This window comes from Anas platyrhynchos, chromosome 2, assembly GCF_047663525.1.
Source record: "Anas platyrhynchos isolate ZD024472 breed Pekin duck chromosome 2, IASCAAS_PekinDuck_T2T, whole genome shotgun sequence".
Lineage (NCBI taxonomy): Eukaryota > Metazoa > Chordata > Aves > Anseriformes > Anatidae > Anas > Anas platyrhynchos.
In genome coordinates, this window is record NC_092588.1 from 101,770,643 (window position 1) to 101,793,207 (window position 22,565).

At 40.3% G+C, this 22,565-nt stretch overlaps 1 protein-coding gene across 19 annotated transcripts in view; it reads left to right on the forward strand.

Moving 5' to 3' along the window:
* Positions 1–22,565, forward strand: part of HECW1 (HECT, C2 and WW domain containing E3 ubiquitin protein ligase 1) — a 257,827-nt gene that overhangs the window by 179,432 nt on the left and 55,830 nt on the right. For 16 of the 19 annotated variants that reach the window (XR_011806847.1, XR_005263269.1, XR_011806848.1 and 13 more), the window contains 6 exons: positions 558–658; positions 1,878–3,239; positions 6,677–6,778; positions 12,400–12,550; positions 17,751–17,878; positions 20,509–20,630. Coding sequence is in view for 16 of the 19 variants with exons in the window: in XM_027451321.3 (XP_027307122.2) it covers positions 558–658; positions 1,878–3,239; positions 6,677–6,778; positions 12,400–12,550; positions 17,751–17,878; positions 20,509–20,630 (1,966 nt within the window). In the remaining 3 variants the exon portion in view is untranslated. The remainder of the gene's footprint in view (positions 1–557; positions 659–1,877; positions 3,240–6,676; positions 6,779–12,399; positions 12,551–17,750; positions 17,879–20,508; positions 20,631–22,565) is intronic. The other 3 variants (XM_027451333.3, XM_072033310.1, XM_038174370.2) reach the window with 2 other exon arrangements.

The window sequence follows — 22,565 nt, forward strand, 5'->3', positions numbered from 1 at the left end:
TAGAGGTAAGAGGGGTGGAAAGAGATGAAGAGTAGTCATTCAACCAGTTTGAAACAAGAAAGTGGTAAGCGGGGACTGGCCTGTCCAGGATTTGGAAAGAAAGGACAGGAAAGCTGAATTTTATGTGGATGGTGAAGGGAAGGAAATACAAAAATGTGAGGTTCTGCAAAGGGTAGATACGGTCAGATCAGCAGGGAAGTAAAGTCTTGTTACAATAGCTGAAGTGGGAGTTGTTTGCTTCCCATGTTGATATTCTCATACCCATGCTGCAGAAGTTCCATTCCCACCGTTCTCTCTCTCTATATATATACATATGTGCGTGTGTATCCCAGAAGCCTGTCTGAATCACTGACGCAGCTGTTCCATTGTAATTGAAGACATTGTCCTCTCCTGCTCTGCCATTTGTTCTCACATATGCAAGTCAACATGCCCTCATGGCTGGGTTGAATAGACTTTGAAACTCATTATGTATTTTTGTAGGACACAGCAGCTTTATCTGTGGACAGTAGACATTTGGTAGGTTATAGTCTATTGTGACAATATTTTTTTTCTTGCAGGGACAGGGTTGTAAGCTACACTCTTGGTCGCAGGCTTCCTACAGATCATGTCAGTGGCCAGCTGCAGTTCCGATTTGAAATAACTTCCTCTATCCATCCAGGTAATTCTTAATCTTTACGCATCATTTATCTACATCCGTCTTTTTGGTTTGCATTCATTTCTCCTCAGAAATCTGAATTCTTTCCTGGCTGCTCTGGGACTTTAGGTACACTCGTGAGAAAGGAAAGTGCATAAAACCTCCTGTCACAGGATGCATCGTGAGTCACAATTTCTTCCCTGTTTCCCCTTAGCTTGCAGCTACTGTTCTATGCCCCTGTTCTTGGCAGCTTCAGATAGTCTCCCTTGTCACTGGGAGAAAAGAGGATGGAAAACTAAGGTCCCAGCTGCTTCTCTGTCATCTGCCCTGAGGAAGTGTTAGATGGACTGTTATTTGTAGAGTCATGAGCATTTGAGCACTTTAGGAATAAAAATGGAGAAGTAATAGTAGAGATGACTGAAAACTTCCTCGTTTTGATTACTTTTAATTTAAGAAAAATGTAAAAGAAAATTTATTGTAACCCTCCCACCCTCCCTTTTGATTTGGTTTTGGTTTAGGTTCTCTTGTAGTTATTAGGAAGTCACTGTCATGATGGAGTCAGTTTGAACTTTGGTTTCATGTGAAAATCTCAATAGTGTTGCCCAGGGACTTTTTGCTTCTCTAAGGTAGGACCCTCTCAGGAAAACTTTGTCAAGCCAGCAGCTGCATTTGTAGTTGGAAATTGTGACCTGCCCCTTGATGGACAAGGTAGGTGGAGTCAAAGAGCCCAGGTTGTCTGGCATCTGGGAGGAGATTGTACAGATGGGGATCATATCAAAGGATTTTTGGGGAAAGTTTCCAGCTTTTGGGACTTGAAAAGCAGTTTGTTAAATTCTCTGTTGTAGAATCTTATCATCTTCTGTATGACAAGAAAAATGTCATTAAAACATCAGAGAAGGCTTCCTTATCATTCCCGTAATATTCCTTCTTATGCCAGTTGACTCAAAGAGCAGCTTCAGGAAGGTGCTACCATCAGGTTATGTTTCAAGGAGGAAGGGTGCTGAATATAGAATGCCACCATGAGTAAGCCCCATAATCGTTAGATCCACCGTACAAAGGCTGCGTAGCAAAAAAAAGCAGCAATTCTTGATGGTTGCTCAGTTACCCACTCATTTAGTTCTGTAATTTATGCTTTTAATTTTCTCAGATTGCTGCGGATGCCTGTGCCCCCATAGCCAAGCTACTTGTTCAGTCAACACTTTGTGTTAAAGGAGTACGTAATTTCTTTTCCTGTCTTACACAGATGATGAAGAGGTCTCCATTAGTGCAGATCCTGAGCCAGCTGACCTCCAGGAAAGCCCTGTGAACAACCCCACAGAGGAAAGCCTCGGTGAGCCTCCATGCATCAACACAGTGACCTCAGAAAACACAGCTCCAGAAGAGCTAAATGGATACAGTGTGAACAGTATTGATAGCCCAGGGGCTGTCAAACCACCTGGGGAAGTCAACCAGAACAACGTGAAGGAAGAGCTAGCAGGAGATGCAGAGGTTGATACGGTGCCAGTTCCCGAGCCCTTGGAATCCATCCCAGGAGAAGCGCCGCCTTCTTTGAGTGCCACGGACCTCACGGAGCAGCTGGCTCTGCTGGCTTGCATGTCTCCTCCTGAGACTGAAGCTAGGGAAAACAACAAAGTCAATTCTGGTTCTCAGGAAGATGGAGTCTTGAATAGCATAGAAGCTTTAGATGCCAATGAGGTGAGTGCAGATGTGCAAGCTGGCAAGGATCTACAGAAGAGTCAGGAAGAAGGGGCTTCAGCCCAGGAGGAGGAAGGCAGCAAGCTCCAACTGAGGACCACAGCAAAGAGGAAAACCAGGCCATGCTCCTTGCCTGTGTCTGAACTTGAGACAGTAATAGCTTCAGCTTGTGGTGAGCCAGAGACCCCTCGCACGCACTATATACGGATCCACAACCTGCTCCACAGCCTGCCCTCAGCGCAGATGAGCAGCGATGGGGAAGAAGAGCAAGATGGTGGCAACGGTGGGGAAAACGATGAAGAGTCCACAGTCAAGGAGGCATTGGATAAGGAGGTGGTCAGTGAGAGTGAGACAATGGCAGCAGAGCCTCCTCTGGAAAATGAGGTTGAAGAGAACTTCAGCCAATGCACAGTGCCTCCCGGGACCTTGGAGGAGCAACTCTCTGACTTAAATGATGGGCTGTTGGACGGGGAACACCCCAGGACAGGAAGCGAGAGCGAGTCGAGCTCCAGGCCTAATGGTGACAACGAATGTGAGGCGTGCGACACCTCTTGCTACAGCCCCTCTTGCTACAGCACCTCCTGCTACAGCACCTCCTGCTACAGCACCTCTTGCTACAGCACCTCCTGCTATGACAGTAACAATCGCTTCTCCAGCCACACCCGCTTCTCCTCTGTCGACAGTGCAAAGATTTCTGAGAGCACGGTCTTTTCCTCACAAGATGATGAGGAGGAGGAGAACAGTGCTTTTGAGTCAGTGCCAGATTCAGTACAGAGCCCTGAGCTGGACAGGGAGCAAGTGGATGGCTCCTCCCAGTGGCCAGATGAACTAGTAGCTCATGGTGGGAACCCACAAAGAGCCACAGAAAGTCTAGACACCCCAATAGCAGGTCCAAGCAGCAGAAGAGAAGGTTAGATCCTGAGAATCAATGCGCTGAGCAACCCTGATTATCTGGATGTCACAGAAGGCATCAGATAATCGAGGTTTCAGATAGCTCACGGTTTATTTCCTATAAATTTGGGTGCTCTGAGCTGGGCGATATATCAGGGAGGGTTGGATAATTGAGCCTGTCTTTAAAAATCCCAGTAATCTCCCAGCATATACAGATGGGGATCCATATATATAAGGATTCCTGTAGATATACATGCATCATTATAAAATCAAGATTAGCTGAAGTTATGTGGCAGATCAGCATTATCACATCCACCAACCCATTCCTTATTTCCTGGGATTGTTTCATTTCACATATCTGATGTACTGCCATGTCTCTGGTAGCCAGTGAGAGGACCAGCTTGTGCTTATCAAGGAGCAGATATGCTGATTTACTCCAGCTGAAGATCTGGGCCAGTATCTGTATATGATTGGTAGCCATACACAGTCATATGTGTGGAGAGAAGCAAATACTTGCTAGTTAGAAATGAAACCAGCTACCTCTTACAAAGCCTGTTTATTCCAGTTTCCCAAATATCAAACAGATTTACATCAGATTTCACAGACCACAGGGCAACTCAGGTATTGTGTGTTGTTTTTGTTTTTTGTTTTTTTTCTCAGATGCTTTGAAAATTTGACTATCTCAAAGTTCTCATCTCATCTTCCTCTAGAGATGAAACATAAATAAGAAAATCATTTTTATCTTTTTAATTTTTATTTTATTTTATTTTTCAATCCTTCCAAATTCTTACATTAAATTCTTACTTTTGGTAAGTTATTTTGTATAGTTACATAAAGGGTGGATTTGGTCACTTATCGTTTCTTCAGCTCATTTATTTTTTTTTCAGGCTGAAGAAGTAAAGGCCTCAGCAGCAGCTGAGGGTTGTACAGCAAGGTCTTTGCATTTCCAGATTCTGAGTCAGCTTTATCCTGGTATAAGTGACACCAAATTTAAACAGCACCAAGAGGATAACATATTTGGGGATGACTGGGAAACCACAGCCAAAGCATCCTTCTGCCTTTTCTGTGGCCATTCTCACTTCATTTACCTCTTCCACTGCTCTGGCAGAAGGAGAGGTGTAAGGATGTCCTTACATACTGGGCTGCGTAATGCCTATCTAAACAGCCGGGCCTAAGCAATTATTCACTCTGGAGAACAGAATCTGGCCCCCCTCAAAAAAAATAATTCTCAGAAGTAAAGAGAGATACAGAAATCCCCTGTGAGGTGATCCTTCTTCCTTGCAGGCGAGGGTATTTGTATGTGGGCAGCATTTATGTGCACATATGCCTAGGAGGGCAGGAGTGTGTGTGTGCATGAGACCATGCTTACAGATCCGATGGTTACTCTGGGCTGCGTGCACTTTTTAAAGAGGGGATGTGGGGAGAGGGTGTCTTCTTCTGCATACAGATTCAGAACAGCTACAAGACTGTCCCTCGAGCCTGTATAAAGCTCACTGCAGCATTCACAGTGGCTTTGATTAGCTGAGAGAAAGGCTGAAGGGCAGCCCCGTTTCTTAGCACTCTTGATATCACCAGGGGGTACCTCAGTAACGTGCACACTGTTTCACGATTTGGCGGCTGTTACAAGCACAGTAGATGCGGTCACCTCCTCCTGCTCCAGGTGACTGACACTACCATGCTTCCGCTGGCTTGGCGTAACTGTCTTGACTAGGGGAGAGTCAATTGTGGTGAGGTAAGTAAAGAAACACAGATGGATGTTCTGGTAGTTTGTGCTACAACACCTGGAGTAACAGCACCATTTTTCAGGCTGAGAGATGGACTTTTAGCACTGAGCAATAACTTATGTAACTCTGCTGTCTGTTCAAAACACACAGCAGATGTGACTGTGAGGTACGCCTATACACAAGTGGTTTAATGAAGACATTTAAGAGGCCATACGGTATCATCAGAGCATCTAGAAGAGGGAGTATTTTTGTCTAAGCAGTTTTTCTCACTTCTGGATGGTGTGAGATTTTTTTTCAGTTTTACACAAAATTGGCTTCTGAAGCCTTCTAGCTGTTGGTTGTTTAAAGAAAATGTATAGAGATATATATTTAGGCTTTTTTTTTTTCATTTGATAGCTATGTGTTATTTTTTTTTTTACAAAATATTCTTTCTTAGGGTATTAAGATACTGACATTAAAGACAGTTAAAGCAGCCAGCACACAGAGTTTGGTTCAGCTGAAAGGTCTGTTTTTAATTGTTAAGTACCTGTGTAATTTTCTAGTGATGTTGGAAACACTAAATATTTTTCCCTAAGATGTATCTTTTTGATGCACCTAAATGTTTTATTTATGTAACTTAGATTGTATCTCTGTAATACAGACCCACCTGCACCTGAAGGTTATAGCAAAAAAAACCTGTTACCACACAATTTGAAAATGTGTCCATTATTAGGATGAATAGTCCTGGTTTCTAAGGTTTTAAGGAGAGAACAAGAAGGAATCTGAATTCTAGAACCTGCAAAGTTTTATCTTGCAGTTTCCTCATTCTCACAGTTAAGTCTATGAGGAATAGATTTTCATCCTTATCATACGCTTCTTAGTTTCTTAGAGAATTCTATAAACATTGAATGGATCTTAAGTTACTTGTTCCTCTCAACAGAGCATGAGTTTGGACATTTGTTTAGGTTTCATTTATTTCATACTCAGATACATAGGCATATATACAATGTTAGTGTTTTTAAAACTACCTCTGCACTGTCTACTTACTGTGTGTCGCTTCTTCTTTTTCTTCTTCTTCTTCTTCCTTCTTCTGTATCTCAGGTCTTCCCTCTTTATCTCAGGTCCTGACTATGTCTCACTATCTTTTGTCCTCTCTTCTGCCACCTGTCTCCTACCTGTTTCTGGTCCTTCTCTCATTCTCCCTCCTTCCACCCAAGATGGACACTTTGAATTTTTAAATATACCTATAGAAGGGGACGATCTTCTGCTTTGCAGGGACTGCATAATCCTGCCACTCCAGTCCACTTATACAGTCATTGATCCTTTGGAAAAGCAGAGAAGGATTCAAGGCAGTTTTTAGCCTTGTATTCTGCTGACGGGAACAGTTGGAACCAGGATTTTGCATGTTCCTGCCCAATTCCTGCAGAAGCTGCTTGAGTTGTACAGTATTTCTCAGAGATCAAGCCTGATTCTTCTCTCGCTTACACTTGTGTGTCTATGAGTCCAGAATCTGGTCCATAATAGCTTAGCATTGACACAAACCTGAGACCATAGCCTTGATTGCATTATTTTCATAATTCTTGGGCATGTGAGATATTATTAACATAGTGCCTAGAAATAACCAAAGCTGTTAAGACACCAGGCTAACCTCTGTAAAAAAAAAAAAAATCGCTTGTTTTACAGTAGCACATTTTTTGAACCACTTTGTAAGAACAGTGAATGACTGTCAATGTCTTGAATATCTTGTCCGTAGGTGATTGTCCTTTACTCCATAATTCTCAGCCAGTCAGCCAGCTTCCTTCTCTGAGGCCTGACCATCATCACTACCCAACTATCGATGAGCCTCTTCCACCAAGTAAGCTTTAGTTTTTTAATTTATTACATTTTTCAGCCTTTCCTGTTAACTCAAACAGTGTAGAGGTCAGTATGTCTTTCTAAATAACCCCATCTGTTCTGTATACGCTTTCTCCAGAACCTAAGCAATGTGGTCTTTTGTTTCCCGTATTTGACCCTGACTTCAAGTATTGCCATGGTGTTTTGGACAAGCACTATAACCTTCCTCTACCTTGATCCATCCTTTTACTTACCTACCATGATATGAAAATACTAATGTTTCCCTGTCTCCAGTCAATGCTGTAAGACTGGAATGAGTGGGTATCTGTCAAGTGTTCTGGAAGCCTTACAAAAAAGCTTCTGGTTGTTGTGTCAGCAAGGTACTCTGATTTTTCTGTAATGTTTGTCTTCAGGATTTTTCATAACATAATTCCAACATGGTTTGGGATAGCACTCCCTGTGGTCTGTCAGCTCTACTTGCAGGTTCAACAGGAACCCTTTCACAGTCAGGATGCTCCTGGGACAGATAGCAGGTCCAAATCTGAGCAGAAACAGCAGAAGCTGGGGAAAGGCACCTCATGTACCGTGGACCCATCATACTGTTTATGGATTTGATGATCAAATCATTTTATGTTCATTATGGACTGTAATGGTCTCTGAAGTTATGCTGAATAAAAATTAGAGGGTTGCAAGTAGAGTGATCAACCAACAGGCTGATAATACAGGGTTTTTACTGCCGTGTCTACTGCTGAAGGTGTTTTCCCTTGGTTCTACAGCCTTTCACTTGTGTACCTAGAGGATTAGCCCACTTTTTGCATTAGCGTTAACTGCCCAGCAGAGTGCACTCTATGCCCTGCAACGTGCTGCGAGTCAACTTCACATTCTGCACATTATTTAGCAACCTAACTTGTGCAGTGCCTCAGAAAACAACCAGGCGTATAAACAAAGCACTCTGTTTTCTTCAAAGCCCAAGTAGGGAACGCGCTTATTTGGCCCATGGTGCCCTTGACAAATAATTCATCATTTACCAACCATGCTGTCAGTATTCCCTGAACTGAAAATAGCCCCGATGCTGGCGTCAGCTGCACAGTAGCATGAATGATTCAGATGCCTCTAGCCCAATGAAGTCTTATTAGAGTCCCACTGTGGCTTACCGGTGAATGATGAAATGGGAATGGTTACCTCTGTAACAGGAAAATCTCTCTTCCTCCCACTCTTACCTCAACATTTTGTGAATAGTTCCCAATTAGATGACTTTATGATAGGACACTGACTCCAGCTCAGGTAAACAAAACATACTGTCAATCCATGTCCCATATTCATCTGTCACCAATTTAATACATTTTTTCCTCTTTTTTATAATTATCCTCAAAAGGCCAGTATTTCTACCATTGGTTTTCCCAACTGCTTTCACTACAAGGTTTAAGAACATGAAATGCAGTGCACAACAATACAGTGCAGAAGTTATATCCTGTTGTAGGATTTTATTTTAGCATTCGCACGTAACCTTTTTACAGTAGAGACTGAAACTTTGGGGTTAAGCATATTGATTTTAATAGGAATAGACTCTACTAAGTTAATTTTGTGAGAAGAAAAAGTTGAATCAGATAATATCAACGAGGAAGGTAGTGCTAAAAGCTCTCAATGAAATTTCAAAGTAATTTTAAAAGAAAAACCATGGTCTTAATCTAGAAATGTTTCTTCATCTAGCATTTGGTATCACTGCCTCAGTGCCTTTAATGCCTCTTAATCCTAGCTAAATAATTCTCAAATGATGGGAAGGGAAGAAACTTTGCATTTTAAATGTGAGTTATATGGTTAAACTTGGCTTGCCTCTCGCATGTAGCATTAGTTTCTGCCCAGAAGTACTGTTGGTGATAATTTGCCATTGCTGCAAGTCCAGTCTACAGTGTAGACTCTCCAGTGTAGACTGGACTTGCAGCAGTGTAGACGAATAATCTTCTGGTCAGTCTTTTTTCTCTTTGGAATAGTTTTCTGAATACCTTTGTTTCATCATAACCTCACACCAGTTGGTCCCAGGGAGAAAATTTAATCTCAGACAGCTTTGTTTAGGAAAGTAACGTAGAACAGATTCGTTATTTATGTAGGAATGTCCTAGTGACCAGTCCAAATGTTAAGGCCTGTATGAGACTGACAGGTTTGCAGAACTTGCGCTGCCTCCTGACGGCATTAACAGTCACCCTTTACTACGCCTGTGATCACTGGTATTGCTGCAAGCCCTACAGAACTGAAGCCAAGACAAACACATGTGCCCAGTTCAGCACCGCTCTATGCCAAAGGTGTGGCTGAGCTTGGAAAGGGAAAGGGAGCCTGTTTACTCTGCCCCTCTAGGATTATGGGCCTGCCAGAAAAAGTTGTGTCTTGCAGTGTAACTCAGAGCAGTTGCAGAGGCTGCTGTGAAGACTCAGCAGATGGAGGGGGATCGCTGCAGGACACAACCGCTGCTGCCCCGTCTCTAGCCTGTGCTCCAGCATGCCACTGCTGTGGAGGTTAGATGGAGGTTAGTCTCTGTTGTAGTCACAGTCTTAATTTGCCTGGAAAAGTAACAAAGAAGCCTGAGGGGATTTGGCTGCATCCTAGATCACCTGTCCCCCTGAAGTAGCGTGAAGGAACTTGAGCACAGCTCAAAAGCAGACTCCTGTCTGTCAGTTCACCTGCCAGCCCATCCATCTCCGTGCAGGTATCCACCATCTGTCCACAAATCTGCTGTCATATGCAGCTTCAGTGACTTGTATGACTTACTGGTTGTCTTGTGGGGAGGCAGGAAGCGCACCTGACATCTATGGACAACAAAAATACCAACACCTGCTACTCTCTGACAGCCTTCCCAGGTAATCAATAGAATAGTTATTCAGCTGATCAGAAAGGCTGTTCGAAGGATCAGTACTCACCTAGGACTGCTGCAGGTTTCCCAAAAGCCACGTGACACAGTTGCTACTATTTCAGTATGCCACTGCAAGTGTCAGCCCATGGTTTCAAGTGTATACACACATAAAGCAATGAATAAAGCAGTGCTCACAGTTAGATTGGTGTAGTTCGTGTTTGTACGTAATGCTGCTGGATGCTTGATACACACAGCAGAGATAGCCTGTCTGAAGTTGTAGTCCAGCCTGCATGATCCTGACCTGATATTTTCACCATGACCTCCAAGCTCTGGACAAGTTTTGTTGCTCCTGGATTTCTAAATGTTATGCTTAAGAGCTTAGGAACTCTGCATTACATTTAATTAGAGAAACACTGCAAAATAGCCTCAGAAGCCATAGCTCACAGGACTGGATTATGAGGCACTTGCTTTACTGTGTAATTGGGCAGTTGTATTCTTACTGAGTGCCTATCAGCAGGCTCCAGACCAATATGACGTGGACTGTTAGTTGGTGTCTACTATGTAGGGTGGCTTAGAGTGTGGGTCTAAGGATCCCACAAGGATCTTGGGGTCCAGCTCCTGGGTCCACACAGGACCACCCAAAACTCAGACCATATGTCTGAGAGTGTTGTCCAAACACTTCTTGAACTTTGGCACTTTCCTGGGGAGCTTCTTCCAGTGCCCAACCACCCTCTCAGGGAAGAACCATTTTCCTGACATCCAGCCTGACCCTCCCCTGTCACAGCTTCACTCCATTCCCTCAGGTCCTATCGATGGTCACCAGAGAGCAGAGCTCAGCACCTGTCTGTTACATGTATACTGCAGTGGGAGGTGATTTGGCCTTTGCCAGACAATGGCACGAAAAATGAAGATCTTCTCAGTGATGTTAAGATACACCAAGTCAGCTTTGATTTGGGCCAAGATTATCTCGTTTAGGATGTTGCAAATAATGCATGGCTTTAGAAGGTCCGTTCCCCACCCATGGTGGTACACCTGCCGCTAGTCACAGCATGCTTGGCAAGGCATTGGCCTTCAGCCTGCCCTGTGTGTCAGACTGATTTCCTTCAGTGCGCAACTGTTGCGCTCCGTGTGCTGTTTTTCACTGTCTTGTGTTTTAGGTATAGTTTTCACAAAGCTGTGTTCTTGTTCTTGAAACAGCTACAACATCCTTGGGAAACCTTACCTGGTGGGAGAAACAGAGGGCCCTCCCCTTAAGATTATGTAGGGATGTTCACTGTGAGGGAGGGAGACTGTGTGTGGTGTGAGCATAGGCTTTGCACCTATAATTACTGAGGTACTTACAGTCGACTCTGAAGGAAATAATGCACATGCATGAGATTCCTGCTGTTTTGAATTCTTAGAGAAAATTCCTCTGAGGTGTCCTTTCCGGGTTCCTGGTATTAACATGCCAAGGGCAACCAGCCATAGACGTAAGCCAGCGTACAATAAGCTGGGACCAGTCTGGGTAAGGGAACTGAGTTTAGCCAGGGGCAGTGTTCTGGAGGAGGAAACTGGTTGTGAAGGATGGGTTTCCAGACAGAGCAGGGAGAGGTACACCTTCAGTCCTTCTCTTAGAAAGAGGAGCAGGTAATACATAAAGAATGAAGTCCAGCAGATCCTAAATATGATCATAGAAGAACATAGAAGGAATAGAGTCATCCCCAGTTAGAGCAGGGAAGCTGGCATCACAGTAAGGCTATGGGAATAACAGAGAGTTTTTGCCCCCAAAAAGGTAATTACCATATGTACATTTGTGTGTGAATGTGAGTGAGGTTTGTACATAAACAGGTGTAGAAAGTGTGTGCTTATATTTACATAGATGTGTCATCAGCTGATGGATCAGATAGAAAGAAATACAAAGCTAGCAAGTCAAATTTATATCACTACTTCATACTTTCTAAGCAATCTGAGGTGAGAGTCTGTTTTACTTTCACTTCAGAATTTCCCCTGTTCCAACCCCTTTTGTCGTCAACATTACCATTTTTCACAAACCATCGGATACTGAAGAACTTTTAGTTTTCAGTCATGGGGCAACTTGAACAAACATTAACAGGAGACAATAATGATGGAAGGCTAACTATTATGCTGCAGACTTTCAGTCTAGTTGGCATTCATCAGTACAATAAATTTATGAAACATCTATTTATATCTGCAGAGATTTCTACAGGTATGTTCAACCAGGCTGTGATCAGTTTTCAGGGGAACCTATAATTGTTGTATGGTATCCTTCTGAGACACGGTATAAAAAAAGAGAGAAATGAAACAAACAAGCAAACAAACAAACAAACAAACAAACAAAAAGAAAATGGGATTTGCCACATTAGATCCTATTCAATCCTGCTTTGCTAATGGTCAGTTCTATGTGGCTACCCTGATCTGCAATGAATCTAGCCAACTGGTATTACTAATTGTAAAATTATCCAGCCCTTTAAAAATATACCCACTATGTCACTTGTTTTTCATAGTCTATGATGGTTTTCATAGGCTGCCTATGTGCTGTGTGTGAAATATTTATGTATATGCATATATTGCATATACATACATATAGGCAAGCACAGAGTATATATATATTTGAATATATACACTGAATATATACACATATATTGCACGCATATAGACATCTATATAGTATCTATCTCACGTGTGTGTATCCACTCTCTGTGTGTATGTATGTCTGTGTATATGTATCTCCCACTTTTTTTTTTTTTTGGAAGGCTTCACACTGACACCATCATCCCTTCTTTTCTTTCCAACCCTAGATTGGGAAGCCCGGATAGACAGCCACGGGAGAGTATTCTATGTCGATCACGTCAACAGAACCACCACGTGGCAGCGCCCCACAGCCGCAGCAACACCAGATGGGATCCACAGGTCTGGCTCTATCCAGCAAATGGAGCAGCTGAACCGGCGGTGAGCAGTTGCGTCTAAATTCCCTTCAGATCCACACTCCCCTTCTTCCACACCATGCCAGTGGCTTCCTTCCTTCCTCGCTGTATCCCTTTAGCTCCCTAAAGATTTCTCCTCTTTCCTTGTCCAAGTCTAATATACACGTTCCTGTGTCTGCTGATCACTTTCTACCTTGGTGTACCTGCTGGGAGTGTTCAGTACCCAAACTTGCCCACATGAGGAGCGCTGTTGAGTGAAAGATGTTGCAAAACATTTCAAACAGTAAGAAGAGGCTTTGGAAAAACTCCCAAAAGAGAGGGGAGCATTCTTCCAAAAGATGGAGTCACTTTTTCTAACTCTTAACTCTTAACACATAAACTCTCAACTTTTTCTCTTAGAGTGGTATCCATGTATCAGCACCTAACACTGCATCACAGTATCTTCAGAGGTTTCTGAGCTGACTGTTACTGAAATATTGTTGCTATATCAGTGTGGCATTTCTACTCAAGCTAGTTAGGGCTATTGAAAGGTCTGTCCCCTAAGAGAGCAGGGCAGAGCAATGCCTTTCCAGAGTATGCCTTTCCAGACATAGAGAGATCTGCTTAGTGTTGTAATAGGTGCTGTAAATCTGTGAGTTCATTCTGAGCTAGCTCAGTTATCTCTTAACACGGTACATATTTTCCCTTTGTGTGACTCATCCACACATAGATTTGTTTATCATTTCTTTCTCTTGCTTGCTTTTTGGACTGAATTTAAGAGGAAAGACAAAAAAGAAATAAAGAGCTAGCTAAAAATCTTCCCTTTTTAACTTCAGAAAAGATTTTCTTTATTATTCCCTGCTTACTGTAATGATATGGTTTCTTTTCTAGACAAGCAAAACTGAAATTATATTCTAATCATAGCATGTGAAATGCCACAAAAGTTTGTTGGCCATTTTCTCTTTGCTAAGAGAAAGATCTGCAGCTGAGAGAAGAATGCAGTTTCAAAGTGCTGTTTTCATATACAGAATAGCTTTGGAGTTACTGTGTGTAAGGAGAAATGGGTTCTGAATGACAACAACTGGAAAGTTAATGTAACTTTTGGAGAGTAAACCACTCTTCTGAAACTGGTTATTGTACACAGTAAGTTGTCACCATCAACACACTCTTGAAGAAATTCTCCATTTTTTCCCACCAAATTTATTATTTTGGATGTCATTTGTAACATGTATTATGTTTTGCAGAGGTGAAAGAACCTGCATTTGTTTCCATTATAGTTTTCCTCAGAAAGTGTCAAGCTATGATGTTAATATTAAAAACAAAAATAAATAAACAAACAAAAAACTCAAAGGGTATGTTTAATGTAGATTTTTTTCCAGTTAATTTATATGACTCTTCTCTGCCATTTGGCATTTGTCTTTAAGAGGGATTTGGATTACGTCAAAGATCAGACTATTTGACTGCCACATAAGCAAGCTATCTACCACAGAAAGCTCTTTTCTGGATATACATCAGACTTTTTTTTTTAAGTTGAACTGTCATGTAACTGCAGCATAAAGCCAGGAGAAAGTCTTTGTGAGAGTCTTTGTAAGAGTTCACCATTCTTCCAGCTAAAACTGGTTAATCGGTAAATGAGCTATCTCAGATCTCACCAGAAACTGCAGAGTAGGCATTGCATTTGTGACTTCCTTGCTGCAAACTTTATTCCTCTGTAGGTTTTCTTGTAGGTTGTCTGACTTCCTTGGTTGTGACTTGATTGTCACTGGTTTGGATTAGTAATTGACTGTTAATGTATCCAACATTCTTCATTGGATCTCTTTATTTTTAATATTCAAATATCTGATTACAAAATGAGAAGTGGAGAGGGTTTTCAGTAGTGGCATAGCTCTCTTTAGCTGAATCCTGTTGGAGACTAAGCACTGTGCAACTTAATAAAGATAAATTGCCATGGCTTCTTGGGACAGGGAAAAAAATGATGATTCGCTACTCATTGCCAAAGAGCTCTGCTGATTTAAAATGTTGAATGAGGAGTTCTGTTCCCAAGTTTGGGAACATTTCCTAAGATTCTGATAAATGAGATTCATACTGAATACTCCATTGAAACAAACTAAGTATTTCTGAAGTGGAAAATAATTTCTGCACTTTCAACCAGGCTGCTAGAATTTTAAAATTTTCATTGTCCTAAAGCAAATTTCACATAATTCAAGTCTCCATATTTATGTATCATGAGGAAAACAGCATTTCATAAACGGTTACTGGAAAGCACTTTGGAGAATCAGGCATAGTTTTAAGCACTCATTTTAGAAATACTGTTTTTAGTGTTTCAAACTTCGTTGTTAGAAACAGTCTTCAGCAAACACACCTGAGAATCATTTCAGGTGAGGCAATAACAAGACCTTCCTGATAGAATTAACAACAGCCTGAACTTTTGCTCTAACCTGAAATAAAAAGGGGCTCAAAGCCACTTAGTTTGAAAAAAAAAAAAAAAAAAAAAAAAAAAAAAAAAGGCCACTTTTCTTTTTGAACCAATCTACTCACTTTTTAGCTTCCTGGTTTCATTTTTTGGGAGGGAATGGAAAGACCAAAATATTACAGGGAAGCTTGGTATTTCCAGCCTTGCCAAAACCACAAAACCTTGGAAATTTAAAGAAACCCATAGCTGTAACTCTTCAAATCCAAGAGCCTAAACCTGCTTTCCTTCTGTGCTCAAAGCTTTCTATTAGCTGTGCTAGGCCACTCGAGGATAAAGGGATTGCAAAACTGGAATCCAGGTGTTAGGCAAGTTCCAAGGAGACATCCATAATTTTTATTTTAAAGACTCTTTCTCATTTTCTCAACATCACTTGACTTGCTAACTTAGCAAAGCCTGCAACAGCTATTGCTGATGAAGCTCTGTTGGAAAGATCCTTTGCAGCATATGTATATCTAAACTTGTTTTTTTACTGATTTAAAAAGTAATAAATAACACACAAAAATATATTTGTGTAGTTAAGACAGCCTCGGTGTGGTATTGTTAAGCCTCCATTTCTTCGACAAATCACTTTGAAAGGAGACTGAAATTTCCATAGCCATTCCCATAACTTTTGCCCTTTCAATGTTTTCTTCACTTATTTTGACATTTTGGGGTATTTATATAAGATGAGTTTACCCCCCCAAAAGCATATTTTTTGTTGGCACACAGCTAGTGCTACTCTGTAAAGTTTGCCAATAGGGATTTTCTATCAACTATTAAATGGAAACTACAAGTTTTTTTGTTTGTTTTGTTTTGTTTTTATAATTGTGCTTATATCATTTGATTACATGAACTCATTTAAAAAAAAAAAAAAAAAAACTCTTGCTGCCGCATGTGGGTGTTTTAAAACTCCTACAGTACAGTACTGGAAACTTCATTCAGTTGCCTGCAGTCAAGTAAATAAAAATGTGAAGTGTGGGTCTAAAACAGAGGGACATAACAACTAAGGCAAATTCATGCTGTTGTGAAATCTGCTATCAGAAGTTCCTTGTAAAGATGGATATTTACCTAAAAACAGAACCCCCAATTGATGTTTTTAAATCAAACAAACAAACAAACACTTCTAAAGATGCTCTTTATTGAACTTCGAAAAGAAATTTTAGATGTCTTTAGATACTGAGGGACAGACATACTACTGTGAAAGTTTAGTGCAAATCTACTAAAACTTAAGTAGTTTTTCTTAATTGTCTCTAGCCCCCTCTGCCCAAAGTTGAGTTGCAGTAAGTTGCTGGAGATGCTACCTGTTGAGAGATGTAAAAGCCAAATTGTCTTACATGATCCCATGTCACTTTGAAGAACTAACTCCTGGCCACCTTCCTATCTGGAGTAAAATGTGCATTAGCAATTAAAGAGAGAGATAGAAAGTAAGTAAAATTTGTAAGTCAGAATATGAGCTGAGGAAAGAAAAAAGAGTTTAAGTCAGGAAAATGAGAGACAAACAATGCAGGATCAGATTAAATACAGGCAGTAAAGCCATTCTGATTTATGTAAGCATGGGAATGAAATCCAGAAATACAGATAAAAATATCAGGGTGGAGTAAAAGCTAATTAATCTAATTAAGAGGGCCTATTTTCTTTCTTTCTTCCCCTTTCTCCCTTTTTCTTTCTACTTCTTTCTTTTGTTTTATTTCTGTCTGTATATGAAATATATGTTCTTATTCAACATATAAAAAGATTTATATTCATAGCTAACCAGTAGAACCAGAGAAATCTTGATCTCTCATTCATCTGTCTGTGTGGGTTAACTAGATTTTGTTTTGTGTGGTGTATATTTGATCACTCCAGCTTATTCTCACAGCCAGATATATACTTTGTTCCTGATCTGGTAAAGTATTTAATATTGGGATCATCCCTAAGACCATGATTAATCCTATTGGCATCAATTAATATGGTAATTAGTTCTATAATTAACATGGAAATGGCATAGTTTTTAAAGGTGTTTGCAGGTTTTAATTCAGCATTTACTTCGTCGTCTTTCTCACTGTTGCTCACTTGTCTCTGTATTGTTTCCTCTCCCTCATTCTGCAACCCAACACAAGCTAAATACTCAATCCCTTTAATTTCCTGAAATGGATATATCCCATCCTTATGCTTTTCACACAGCTCATGTGTTACATTCTATTCTCCTTTTCTGTGGTTGTCACATTAATTATAGTTCTTTGAGTTCACACTACCTACTAGTCTACATTCCATATTGCCTACCAAAATGGAAGTGTTCCCTCCTGGTGGCCATGCTGTGTCATCATCAACATTGTGAACACTCTTAATATCCATTACCTTTTTATGGTTGAGCATGTGCATCTGATACTGTAATAACAAGGCTGAAGGGCACTCCGTGCATCATAGATTGTACTATCATAGGACTAAATGAGAGAGTGAACCATGATCCACTAATATTTTTAGGTTCCAGACATCCAGATGTTTTAAAGAGAAGCCTAGTAGCAACGTGTAGCCTAAACACCTTTGTGAATTTGACCTTTGAGTCTTCTTCCTTGCCTTGCACAGTAGCTATTTGTTAGTCAGTGCAAAGTGCCATATCTGCAGAGTAGTGGTTGGCCCAAGTGTGACTAGCTACAACATTTGAAGAAGAGTCCAGCATGCTTCTTACTCTGTTGTATGCTGAAGGTACAAGCATTGTAGTCTTTTAAAATTAGTGCTAATTTTTTAAGATAGAAATCACTGGAAAGCTGTTCTGTTAACTAAACATGTTGTTGCTCTCTTTGAATGTACGTAGATACCAAAATATCCAGCGAACTATTGCAACGGAGCGGACTGAAGATGATGGTGCAGTAAACAGGGTGGAGAGAGTTCCCACTGGAGGAGGAAGTGACTCTGAGGCAGAGCCTTCCCAACCAAGCTCAGGTATGTGAAAAAAAGGTATTGAGGATGTGTTCAGTGCCACTCAGTGTTGGCATTCCGATTTGGAGAGCACTGGGGGCTGGAACTTCTTTATACCAGGGTGCAAAAGCTAATTAAAAGAAAAGAGGTTTAGACCTGAAGCTACAGGTACAAAAACAGATACAGAGCTTCATTTTTTAACAACTTCTAAGACAGACAAAGCATTTTTACTTTATTGCAATAAAAATATTTATTATTATTTGAAATTAAAATGGAGAAGGTACCTGGTTTTTGTTCAGCTTTGTAGTTGCAAGAAAACACACTTCTATTTTTGCTGCAGCGTGACTTTGATCTTGGGGCCTTACAATTTATTATTTCTGGGCATGGCTTCTGCACTGGTCACACCTGCAGTGGCCCTGGAATGGAGTATGGAATATTTGTGGTTTTTTTTAAGGCTGCAGCTTTGTGATAGCTATGAGCTGATCTAAGTGTGGGTTGCCTCTGAAGGAGGCACAGCTGTCTTTTTGCTCATCACCAACTCATGTGACAGCACCCCATACCAGAACAGGCAACTGATCTGTCTGAAAACTGATCTATTTCTTGTAGTTAATGCTCTTTACAGCCAAATTGGTTCTTCCATCTGGCTCATTAGATGACTAGAACAGAACTGGTGCCAATATGAAGGAGAAGAGGAGAATGCATACCAAGGGAAGGTTGGGCTGGGCAGGGAGTTATTCTATACTTCTTGGTGATAGTCATATTTCCTTAAAGCAGTTGTGAAACCATCAATGAAGGATATATATACACTTTGGGGTAAGAATTATTAGCAATCGGACTAATACCCACTATGCAACGTGTGGACCCACAAAAATAGCTATCTCCTTTGTTTTAGAACTTGTGTTACCAAAACGAATGGCCAGTTCTCTTCCTTTGCATCATTCTCAGCCCCACCTAGGTTTGTGTTCTGTGTTGACTACAAGAAGTAAATGTCTTCTTGCCATCCTTCTGTAAATAGCATTGGCAAACGTACAGAATCAGCACAATGTCTGCTTGAATTTTCTTAGTGTTCTATGCTGAAGTAGAACACAGAAGAATAGTGAACCTGCATTTTTTAAACAAGTTTGGTAAAATATTCAATTTTATCTATTTGCTATCACAATCCTTTAGGTGTTTTTAGGTTGAAAATGAGTTTTGACTAAGAATGTTTAATGCTTGATATTAAAAAATTCTTTGCAGTCCTCTTTATTACAATTTGTATAAGCCTTTTACCTACAATGGATCTTAAAGGAAGAATGCAGTACTTTCTATTAGTAGATGAGATAGAAATGAGCTTCACATTGTATTATTGCTATTTAAATTATAAGTAATACAGTCATTAAGTGTAATATTTATAATCATTTACTGCCATCACCTACACAATAAAATAGTAATTGAATAGGAATTGCTACCTAAGTATTTAGGTCTGTTTATTAATGTAATATTCACTTTTTTGTTTTAACCCCAAAGGACTATTGAGCATAATGTATATCATCTTAAGTAATCAGGAAATGGTCTTTGCTGTGGATATTTTATTGCTGTTAGGAGAAAAAATCCATACTTTATAAAATGCCAAGAATTAAAAGATCAAGGAGTGATGCAAACCTCACTAGAACAAGAGAAAGCTGCAGTATGATATCTTTGCTATTTGCCTTTTAATTTAAATGAGAAACATCAGAAGGAATACAATTTAGGCACATTAATCCAGATTCTAAACCACTATAAATCAATTTAACTACAGCACTGGATCTAATCTACAGTCTTAAGTGGATAGCATAACAAAATGTGTCTAGGGCAAAAAATTGTGATAGTTGATAATAAGAAAATGAGTATCTATATTTATTCTGTTGATGACCTCTGCATCAAATTTCCTTGGACTGTACATAAAGGTTTGCTTGTATTTGAAAATACCAGAACTGCACACTGAAGCCGTAATTCCATGATAGGAAGCATTTTTCTGGTGTCTGTAGAGGTCAAAGAGCCCCTACCTCTGCAGAATTCACATTCTCAAATACTCAGTTCTGCTCCTGTGCTTCATGAATCAATACAGATTAAAAATAATCCCTTTGTGACTGATTTTTTTTTTTCTTTGCCATATGAATATACAAAAAAATGGACTTGCCAAAAATGATGCAATTACAAGTAAAGGGTAATGTTTTGCAGCACTAACATGGAAATGGGTGGGGCAGGGGACTTCCTTGTCTTAACCTTGCTACCAGATGCTTTCTGCTGGTGATCCCCCTCAGTCTGGATTGGGAAATCTGCTCTCTCCAGAATCAACAGTGCAAGGAAACAGTCAGGACTTGGGTAACAGTAATGTCACCTGGTAAAAATTGTTGTGGTCACATTGATGTTCAGAGACAGCAGTTGATATGACTCAAAGGTTTTTAACAAACAATATAGAAGAGCATCCAGCTCCTGCCCTGCTGCTGTAAACACTGCAGCACTAACCATAAGAATGCTTACAGTTTTGCCAGCAGACTTATCTTGGTAAAACAGAGAGGGTAGGTGCATTGGGCAGGATGCTGCTGTTCAGTAAAGATTAGATACTAGACTTGCCACTATATTAATACAATTTTGGTGTTTTTGTTGTTTGTTTGTTTGTTTGTTTTGTCCAGAGATTAGGAGGGAAGGTTCACTTTCTCCTGTGAATTCTCAAAAAATCACCTTACTGCTGCAGTCTCCAGCTGTGAAGTTTATCACCAATCCCGAGTTCTTCACTGTGCTGCATGCAAACTATGTGAGTAATTACAATTTGCTCTCTTGCACTACTGCTTTCTGAGTCCAGACTCTGTGCCCCAGGCCTTCAGGTAGAATGCACACTGAATTTGAATTGTGTGGCTTGGGGCTCACTTGTCCTCTCTGAGCACCAGACCAGGTTGGGGACAACACAGGCAGACTGATCCAAGAAAAATCTTTCTGGAATTCTGCCTCATACACAGAGTTCCTTGAGAAGAACAGAGAAGTTCATTAATGTTACCCTTCCAGATTAAGCAGGAATCCTTGGTTTCAGGTTGGTTGATTCTGTTGTCTGTTGCTGCAGGGAGTGAGTTTGTTACCTTTGGAGCCATGTTCCTGAGAAATCTTACTCAGATTCCACCAAATCTCAGGGGAACAGAGAGGGAAAAATTATTTACTCCTGCAGTTTGCACTCCCAAGAAGCAGGTGGGCATAATGCAGTGAAAGAAATACTGACTTGAGTCAGTGTATCTGTTTTGGGGAAGAAAAAAAAAAAAAGATTGAAACTGAATTTTTAAATATTCAAATCAGTTCTTTTTTTTTCTTTTCTTTTTCTTTTTCTTTTTTTTTTTAAATTACTTCAATAAGTCTGTATGTTTTGTTGCAAACCTGATGTGGAATGGAAAAAGTTTAATGGTAGGTCAACCAGGAGGAAGCAGATAGGGAAATCTCACAGGGATGTGTAGTTATTAGGTTCCAGTCCTAGTTTGCCTATCTTGAATGTAGGTTCAACTAGACACCCACACAACTTCAAAATATTTGGAAAATCTGGCTTTGGGTAGGGATGGCCTTTCTTTTTGAAAGTAAAATTTGAAAAAAAAGCACTTTAAGAGTTGTCTCTGCACAGGTCCTTAGCTAATGACAAATGTCCTGTTCTGGATGTTGTACTTGTTGTGCTGAAGCCAGCTGTCCATTTCCAAGTTTCTGGCAAAGTTTATTGCCCCTGAGATTATTGCATCCTGCAGAGGAAGGGATATATTAACTCATCTAAAATTGCCTGAACTATGCTATGGTGTGCACATAATTTCTTCCATTGACAGGATGATATATGATGATTTATAGCTGGAAGCTGTATCATTTTCCTTTGGCATAGCTGTTTGCAAAAGGAACAAATGATTCTATAGTGGTACAAGGAATAGCTCACAAGAGATTAGGTCCCAACTTCATTTCTCACTGAAATAAAAAAGTAAAGAGAGGCCTTCAGTTTGAGCTTATAAAATTGCCTCTAATATGGGAGCCATAACAATCTGTTGAAACATCCATCAAATAGTCATACAGATTCCACTTGCACAGAAATAATGGCCCACATAACTTTTGGTTTAACATGGTTGTTATATTTTAACCACACACCCCTATTAAAATTTCAAGCTATTAATTATACCAATGAAGTTGGGATTGGAAAATATTATCCAGCAGTTAGAATTAAAAGGAAAAGGCTTTCATTTTGCAGGTATTTTAATTCTGTGGAGGGATAAAACTCCATTACATTTTTTGTTTCCCTAGTGCAGCTCAGAGATACTCCGTTATTGATCAAACATCAGATCAAAATATAACTTCTGTCATGGAGTAGGCTGTGAACTCAGCAACTTGCAATCATGAAGCTTTCCTGGGTAATAACCAGGTCATATCTTCAGGGCAGAGATCATATCTCTGTGATTTCACAACATACACCAGTGCTTTTACCATAATTAGGGACCCTGACCTGCAAGAAGTATATTCCCTTCTCAACACTACCACAATGACAAATCCTTACATGATAAAAATAATACTTGTAAATGTTTTATTGCATTGTAGTGGTTAAAATGCATTAAAAGTACACAGAATTTGAGAATTGAAAGCTCTTGGGTCAGATTCTCTGGGCAGATCACAGATACACACACTGGGGCTCACTTCACTGGAGGCGCATATCCTCCAATGACACTTTATTGCTCAAGAA